The sequence below is a fragment of the Miniopterus schreibersii genome, assembly GCF_964146895.1.
Source record: "Miniopterus schreibersii genome assembly, chromosome: 7".
NCBI lineage: Eukaryota > Metazoa > Chordata > Mammalia > Chiroptera > Miniopteridae > Miniopterus > Miniopterus schreibersii.
Window position 1 is genome coordinate 22995674 of NC_138108.1, and position 9501 is coordinate 23005174.

The following is a 9501-nucleotide window of genomic DNA, read 5'->3' on the forward strand; positions in this document are numbered from 1 at the left end:
GAAAAGCGCTGCAGCACAGCCGGGCCGACCGGTCGGGCGGTGCAGGGGCGCGGCCCCCGGAACCGCAAAGAGGCCTTGCCCGGCAGTCCAGCTCCTTCCTTGGCCACCGTCCAACTGAAAACCCTTCCAATGGGTTTCTGAGCGGAAACGTGCATCCTGTTTTGATGTATTAACTGAAAGACTCGGTCTGAAAACCTGACTCATCACGCCGCCGCTTGGGGATGTGCTCCCGGGGCATGCTGGCTACACCCGGCTTCCACCAGGCCGGGCTCAGCCAGGCCGGGCTCAGCCAGGCCTTGCTCAGCCAGGCCTTGCTCAGCCAGGCCTTGCTCAGCCAGGCCTTGCTCAGCCAGGCCGCGGCCTCAGGCGCTTGCGCCGGGACCTGCTGAGTCATCGCCCGGGGCATGCTGGCTACACCCGGCTTCCACCAGGCGGTGCCCTCAGCCAGGCCGCGGCCTCAGGCGCTTGCGCCGGGACCTGCCACGTCCTCGCCCGGGGCATGCTAGGTGCACCCGGCTCCACCAGGCCGGGGCTCAGGCGCTTGCGCCGGGACCTGCCGAGTCATCGCCCCGCGCGGGTGGGTGCACCCGGGCTCCGCGAGCAGGGCCCCGTGCAAGGGAGGGTCCCCGGGCCGTTCTGGCCCTGCATATCCTATAACATTGTTCTGGATATTTTTATCTTGGTAATTGTTTAAACAGAAAAAAGGTAGGGTGTTTGGAGCTCAAAGATTAAAGCTGCTACTCAATAAGTTGTGATGATGAGTATTCAGAGAAATCCCGCCACCCGTGTGGAAAGGCAGAGCGGAGGGAAAAGCAGAGCTCTCGGTGGATGGCAAGAGAAATGTGTAATATATATATATATATATACATATATGTATATGTATATATATATATTCAATTAAAAGAAAAGTATTATCTGGATGTCGCAGTAGTCGCCAGCCTAGACATTTAAAGAAACAAATTGGTTCCTTCCTAAAATTCGAAATAAGTCTTACCTGTGGGCAAATACAGATGTTTCTTCCTGGATGTGTTCTCGCCAAGAAATGCCTCGGGGAATGTCAAATGAACACAGTTCTAGAAGCTTATGAGCAACGCGTCTGGAGTTCCCCACGTGACACTACGCTCAGCCTTCGTCAGAGGCGGAGGGTGGAGCTCTGACCGGAAAAGGCAGCTTCGGTGTTTTGTACTTTGGGCTGCAGGGAAAGAGCCTACGTCTGGGTTTGTCAATTTAGCTTTCAGTTCAATTTCCACATTACAAAATCAGGCAATTAGACTAGACAACCTCTAAGATCATTTTCAGTTCAAATATTTAGTGAGGGCATGATGATGTGCTCTTTTTTTTTTCATTTAAAAATTATTCATTTTTCATTTCATTAAAAAAATTTTTCAGTTAAAAATTGCTGTGCTCAATTTTTCTTCCAGGATTCTAGTTAGGACAGTCATTCATTCAAATATATATGATAAGGGTTGACCACCCTAGGGGATGGGTGAGAGGTGCAATTCTTGCTCATGGTTCAGAACAGATTGCCCACCTACACCGGGAGTTGCTGGGGAGAGGTCCCTCCAACTGCTGGGACATGAGCGCCTTTGGACCTGTGAGCTTGGTTGTGAGGAAGGAAGACATGAGGACCCAGGAAGTGGCCCCTGTCTTATATGTGACAAACTGCTGGTTGTGTCTCCCACTTCCTGTCCCCTTAGATAAACATCTGATTGAGCTGCTGCTGAAGACTACAAATGAACAGTTCTCTAAATCTGCACCTTTCCGGCACCTCAGCTACCCCACCTTTAGCATTCTGGATCCAATGTGCTGCTGCAGCTGGACTCTGACTGCAAGAGCAAATGCCTTCCTAGATATCAACTTAGTCTTGTCGGAGACGAGGGCAGCTGGAACATCTGAACAAAGGGGCATGGGATCACATCACCTTCGGGCCTGTTTTGACCCTCAATAGTGAAGGCCTTCTCCTCCCCTATACCTGCCCCTGCCATACACAGATTTTCAATTCCATTCAAGGACTCTGCCTACTGGCTGGTAGACTCCCATGGTAACAATGACTCCTATACTCTCAGCGATGTGTGTGCCCCATTAGAGTATTATTTCTTTAGTGAACACAGGCTTTCATCTGCCTTCCTTCTAGCAATGTAACACATATATACAGGACATTAATAAGAGACTTCCAAATATTCAAAACAGTCCCATCCATTGAGCATGTCGCACTACACCGAGTAAGATGTGAACTCCAAAACCAGAGGGACCCTGACTACTCAGGAGAATTGCCAGAGGGCATTACCAACTCCAGATAGTTATTTTCACTGTCAGGGTCCTACAATTAGAAAGGGTTGTGCATGACCTGTCTTTGACCACCGCTGAGGTAATTAATGCACTACTTCAGCTTTGGAGGCACAACACATCTTCCTCAGTTCCTGGGCCCAAGTAGTGTTGGGTACCTGCATAACCCTTGACTTCCTACTGTGAACTTTGGGGGAGTCTGTGCAGTTGCCAACAATTTGTGTTAAACCTGGATCAATGGGCTTGGCAAAGTAAAATAGTCTATCTCCAGGCTTGGGTAAACAATGGTGGGGAGAGGGACTGGGGAAGGGGAAGGAACAGGGTGGAACAGGTCATTGGGGAGAAAAAGGGACATCTGTAATATTTTAAACAATAATAAAATTAAATAAATAAATAAATAAATAAATAAATAAATAAATAAATAAAAATAAAATAAAAACATTCAAATAAGATACATCGGTTATGAATCTCACAATGAAGAAGATAAAAAATTATAATCATCATTATCAAAACTATTGTTAATAATAATTATTCCCTGGAACCTCTTTGAGAATGAATATTTCTAATTAAATAAAATTAATGAAGTTAAAAAAAAAAAAAAGCCTCCTGGATCTCTAAAGTAGACCCAGAGGAACTATCCAACCTTTTTTTCTGACCTGGCAATTGCTGGGGCTCATGGTTATGTTCACTTCTCCTGGCAGATCTAATCCTCCTACTTGGAGTGATATTGATTATGACCTCAGACTAATTACCTGGTTCTTGACACAGTCCCTCAATATCTGACCCATTTAGGTCCATGATGGAGTCGCCTATGTTTCTCCCCCGAGCTCTGAAAAATCAACGGATGATGGTGAGAGTCTTGCTCCAGCCCCAAATCCTATGTGTGATCTTTCAGGCCCAGCCATAGGCAATTACAGAGGCCTTACCTGGCCAACTCCACAGGTAAGCTGCCCTCCCCACACCAGATATACATGTTGAATGAACTAGTTGTCTAACTTATTAAATTGGCCAGGCCCTCCAGAACAGTGGGGGAAAATAGCATCAATAATAGACAATTTTATCATGGTTTTGAGTTTAATGAGAGTACTTAAAAGTTTTCCTGACCGGGAATCGAACCATGATCTCCTGGATCATAGGTTGATGCTCAACTGCTGAACCACACAGGCCGGGTTTGATACAGGTTTTTAAAGTTTTTATTTCTTTCCTTTAGCATACATATTTTTCTAATTCTGCTGTTTCATTTGCTTTATTTGTAAGAGAGAGTGTGTGTGGTTATTAAATGTATCTATTTTATTTCTAGTATTGGTCTCTGTGTGGTCATCAGGTTGGTCTACTTGGTTTGTTTGGTTTTTAGGTGTACCAAAATGCTTCATCTTTATAAAATCATATCTTTCTATATTCCTCTGTCAATTTCTCTAACTGCTTTTAAGCCTACATAGTTTTTTCCCACACAGAAATAGGAAATTCAATTTGTTTGTTTTACTTGGTGTGTGTTTTTTATCTTAATTTTAAATATCTGACACAATGAACTAATTTTGATGTACAACTTGAGTTTCGGTCCAAGTGGTTAACCAGTTGCCCCAGCACCACTTATTTAACATTCCCAAATTCACTGTTGATTTGTGATACCTCTTTGCCTATATCATACTTGTGCATATTTTAGGGACTTTTTCTGGGCTCCTTACTCTGTTCCACTCTTCTGTTCATGTAGTTTTCTCTTAGCAAATGTATCTTAATTATTTAAAAAATGTATTTTATGTGGTCAACAGAGAGTGTAAGTTTAATTTCTCCCCTGTATTCTTTTTTTCCCCTATAAATGGCCATCATAGCTGTTTTACCAGGTAAAGTGAGAGTGATGACATTCTTCCCTTCTTAAGGGAAATGACTAATGTTGCTCTAGAGGTAGACGGAAAAGCAAGAGGAACTGTCAGAAAAAGGAAAGGAAATGTGAGATAGTGGGCCTTCTTTTTTTCCATTCGTGAAAACAATGGGGCTCTGAAGGAGAAAAGTATTTCTAGGTCAAATCTGCATCTCCACGATTCGATCTGGTTGGCTGCTCAGACATGGCAGGCCTAAGCCTTACTTCCCACATTCTAGAAATGTCCTGTCTTTAGTAACATGGATTCTTCAAGAATATCTAGGAGGTAATTTGAGATCGTTTATTTATAGACTCACCTCTCAGGAGGGCATGAGGGACAGGTGAATGGGTAACTAAAAGGGATCCAAAACCCCTACATGCTAAGATTAGGGGTTTGCTGATATTAGAAAGACAGGCAGAGAAGAGCCAGGTTTCATGAGCTTGGTTTCATTCACCAGCAGGCAAGCGCTGCACCAGGTTGCATCGGAAGCCACCAGGCACGAGGTGAAAAGTTTCACGATTCTGCTGCATTGGGAGCGTCTCAGGAGCAGGCTCACAGACACTGGGGTAATGGTTGCCCATCACCAGCGACCCCTGAACTGGGAGGATTTCCTTGCATGAAAAGGGTGAATATTGTCAAGCCAGGGGGAAGGGAAACTGAAAGAAGGCATCACTAAAGGAAAGCAAATGAACCCCGAAGCACACTCAGCCCAAAAAACATGAGAATTAAGGAGGAAACATATTAGAAAAGTAAGCTGATAGGAGACTCTGAACTCCTAAAAAGACTTGTTATTAATCAAAAAGCAAAAGCCAAATCAGGCAACAAAATACAGAAATTAGATGAAGATACCTAACAAAGGGGAAGAAATGCATCTCAGAAGAGGAAAGAGAGTAAAAGTTTAAGTGCCTCTTATGCTGGAAGAGGAAGTTACTACTCCCTGAAATTATCTCATAAATAACTTTTAGAAACTTTAAGTGATATTCCATGTATTCAAGGCATATTTCTTCTAATAGAGCAAGTTCTCCATTTGTTCCAAAAGACACACCAAGCCTTCTCAGGGCTCTTTTCCAAAGCATCTCAACTGCAGCTCAGCTTTGGGTTCCTGATAACAACATGCTCTTCCACCCAGCTTTTTCTCACTTGTCCCCCTGCTACTTGTTCCAGGTTGGAATACCCTGCCCATGTGATACTCCAAAGTGTGAATCCACACAACACTGTCCACTTCCTCCAGGAAGTTCACCCTGACTACTGCAGCCTAGGATGTCTCTTTTTTCCAAGTTCTTACACATTCAGTCAGGAATCCACAGCTGCTTTCCATTTGCCAACAGGCTATTCCTAAAACTTATGTACAAGTTGTTTGAGGAGAATTCAAAATGCCTCTTTCCACTGTTTCCCATCACTCCTGACATTTAAGGCCTAATTGTCACACCAAGCTGGCCAGCAGGTGGAACTGACAAAAAGCAACTACTCTCAACTCTGACTTCTGTCTGTCTGAGCCAGGATGAGACCAGAAGACATGACAATCAATGAACAAGTAAACTACTGACTTTGTAAACCAGCCTGTTTTCTTGGGTTGGGGCGGTACTGTGGTTGACATAAGAAGCAAGACTTTTGGTTTGGAGAAGAAAAAAGGAAGTGAACAAAACTGAAAGTCGAAATGACTCAAGCTGCACATTTTTGACAAAGACAATGAAGATTTAAGTGGAGGGTAGAAATAACTGACAGTTTTTCAGCTAAATTTATTTTTTCATTGCAAAATCATGTAACACCATTCTCCTTACTTGTTTCGTATCACTTTTCGTATTTTAATTCAGAGGGAAGAACATGCCCTGAAAGAGATCTAGGTGAGCATTCGAGATTTATTTATCGACTTCATTTTCCCACCTCTACCCCCGTGGGTCACCATTCACTTCTTGATAGGTGTGCTTGGCAGAATAGGAGGTTTGGTATTTTTGCTAAGGGAAGGAAAGCTTAAGGTTGTTGAAAAAGCCAAGGCCCGTCTGTGTAATTTAGGTTAGTTGCAAATAGGCATTTCTCCTCTCCAACCTAGGGGATTGCTAAATTCCTTTCGTTGTCAAGTAATTAAAACAAAGAGTTTGTTTGTCATGAGCGTCTTTATTTTGTTCCACATTGCTTATGTTCATTAACCAAAAATGCCAGTTCAAAATATATTTCAAAATGGTCTCAGTTAATTTAGAAAAAAATATATCTTTCATTTGGGTCTGAAGCCTTTTGGCTACAGCACATATCTCTTCCCTGGCCCCTTTACGACCCCTGGGCCTCAACTCCCCATCCATCAGCCTACCCCACATATGGGTGTTTCAGCCAAATCCGGTATAGTCTCTGTTCCTGACTAGGACCACTGTCTAGATTCCTGCCCCTCTCCCACTCACAACAAACAATTAAATCTTAACAAACTCACTCAAAATTTTGATTATTGGAGTTTTTTTCTGATTATAAAAGTATTACATACCTCAGACCATTTTGAAAATGCCAAGAAGAATAAGAAATATAAAATTCAGCAGCAACTCCTTTATCCATAGGCATCATCTTTGTGTGCATGTGTATATATAAAAACTAATGGGTCATAATGAGTATGAAAGTCTTTGTCAGCTTTCTCCCTGAATTTCACCCCAGCCTCCTGCACCAATACGCCCTTTAAAGACTTACCCTGAGCAGGGTCCATTCTGCCAGCTTCTTTCTCTCCTCATCTGCCTTGGTCCCATCTGCTCAACTGGATCAACGAGGATTTTGTTGTTATTGTTGTTAATTCTCACCACAGGATATTTTTTCCACTGATTTTTCTTAGAGTGGAGGGAAGGGAGGAAGAGGAGGGGGGGGAGAAGCAGAGACATAGATGTGAGAGAGACTTAGGTTGGTTGCTTCCTGCACATTTCCCAGATGGAGCCTGCAACTGAGTTAAGTGCCCTGGACCAGGAATCGAACCCGCAACCCTTTGGCCCAAGGGCTGATGCTCTAACCACTGAGCCAAACCAGCCAAGACCAAAGAGAATTTTTTAATAGAATTTTCAAATATTGACTTGCTGCCCTCTGGTGAGTTTATTAAGCATTTATCCCACTTGTGGTGAAATTCACTCTGGCCATGACCACTGGCATAAAATACCTGTGGTTCTTGAATACAATTCTCCCTCTGGGTTAATAGGATATCTGATTTCATGGGCCCAGGAATTTCTTATTGGTCTGGACAATAGAAAAATGTCTGGAAAGTCCCCAGTGCATAGAAATTATATAACATACTTCAAAATAATCCATGGGTCAAAAAAGAAAGAAAGAAAGAAAGAAATGAAAAGGAAATTGGGTAGTATTCTGAATTGAATTAAAATTAAAGCAAAACATATCAAACATTTTGGGATGGCACTAAAGCAGTACTTAGGGAAATTTTTATAGCATTAAATGCCTAAGAGAAGCAGGGTTGGGAAGCAACAGTAGGGCAGGATGGGCAGGGCATAAGGCATATTTTGGAGGTAATGGATATGTTCATTACCTTGACTGAAGTGGTGGTTTCACAGGAGTGTGTATATATGTAAAAACATCAAATTATGCACTTCAAATATATTCCATTTGTTGTTTAACAATTATACCTCAGTAAAGCTGTTTTAAGCACACATGTGGCTAGTGGCTACATTATTGCACAGTGCAATTTGAAAGCAATTACTAAAAGACAACTAAAAGAATGTATAATTAACAAGCTAGTAAAGAGGTAAGATAGACTTTTTTTTAAAAAAAAAACAAACAGCCACTTAATTCATCTAAAGGAAGTCAAGGAATGTGGAGAAAAGTGAACTGGTGCCACAGATAAAAAACAACTAGAAAGATATTATATCAATAATTACATTAAGCAAAAATGAACTCAATATTCTATATATACTATATATATAGAAAGCAAGCTGCAAACCACATGTTTATGTGGTTTACCTATCAGGGTATAATAGGCATCTTTCCAGGCCTCTAAATATAGTCCTAATTTATTCTTTTAATTCATGCCTAAACTATTATTATAAAGCTTCTAAATTTTAATTAGTCATTCCCCTATTTAAGGAAATATGGGTGGTTTCTTATTACACACCCTGCAGTACTGAACATGTGTTTTTGTAAACATGGTTGTTTCTAAAGAAAAAGTTTCTGGAAGAGGAGTGAATTGCTCCGTCATAGGGTTGTACAATTACATTTTTTGAGAGATGTGAAATTGCTTTCCCTAAAAGTGCCCATTTCCTTGCACCCTCACCAATCTCTTTTTCTTTAACTTTTATTATAAATCAGTCCCTTTGTTTTGTGCAGTTACTTTAAAAGATTGAACATCTTTTCATAATTTTATTTTCCGTTTTTATTTCTTCTTTTGTGAAATCTCAGAAGGGATATTCAAAACATTGGAGACAATAATTACCTCTGTGGAAGGAACTGGAGGCTTGGGAGACAGTCAATGCCAAGGGCCTGAAGAGCTTAAACCAGCCAAGCAAACTCTTCCACAGACAGCTGTGCTTTCAATTACTGGCAGGATGAGTCACCTTTCTTGGAAGTAACAGTATTTCCTCTTTTAATATTTTACCGCAGTCTTTTACCCGGTCAAGCCCGTTTCTCACACATCTGAAACAATGGATAAAATTTGGCCTGTCCTTGATATTATTATAGGATGATAAGGCAAGTGGAGTCCTCAGGCTTCCACTCCAGGGCTGGGGGTGTCGTGTGAATTTCCCTGTGTGGCTGCCCTCTGTCCCTCAGGAAGTCCTTTCACAAGACCAGGGTGGTGCAGACGGGGAGCACAGGCCCCTGGACTTGGAGGTAAGCCAAATGGAGTTCGCAATTTTTAGCAGTGTGAACTTTTTATCTTTTGAGTCCTGATTTTCTGACCTGTAAAATGGGGACAGTAACATCTCTCTGTCACTCTCACGGTGTCACCATTTTCAGCATCAGCAAGTGGCTAGACCCAAGGGCTAGAGTTGCTAATTTGGTAGCAGCAGGACACCCCCAGCCCCAGCTGGCTCACTGGCCAGAGCTGGGGATTCAGGAAGGCATGAATGTGCGTGACGGTGCAGGGGATCCTTTCAGGGGTGAAATAAGCAGCAACGTAAGGTGATCAGATGTAGTACTGAGCCCGTGCATCTGGGAGTGAGGAAAGGTCAGCAGCAATGGGGCGGAGTGGGGGCGTCTCGGGTGAAGAAGGCTGAGTCTGCGCCGGAACCCTTGACTTACACTAATTTATCAGAACGAGTGTGGGCGCTCAGAGGCATCACAGGGCAGCTTCCCGTCTGTGGGCTTGCTTGCTGTTCCAGACTAGATCAGGGCATTAAGGATGGCTCAGGGCAATAAAAAGTGAGTCAGTGCTCCTTCACCTCGC

The 9501-nt window shown here is 42.8% G+C and overlaps 1 protein-coding gene across 2 annotated transcripts in view; it reads right to left on the minus strand.

Moving 5' to 3' along the window:
- The window catches only part of CASP8 (caspase 8), a 39263-nt gene extending 32366 nt beyond the window's left edge, over window positions 1-6897 (minus strand). The window contains exon 1 of one of the 2 annotated variants that reach the window (XM_081143056.1): window positions 6816-6897. In XM_081143056.1, the coding sequence (XP_080999182.1) occupies window positions 6816-6831 (16 nt within the window). In that variant the 5' untranslated portion in view covers window positions 6832-6897. Of the gene's footprint in view, window positions 1-994; window positions 1054-6815 lie in introns of those variants that run through there. The other variant, XM_081143058.1, reaches the window with a different exon arrangement.
- Between the last annotated feature and the right edge of the window lie 2604 nt (window positions 6898-9501).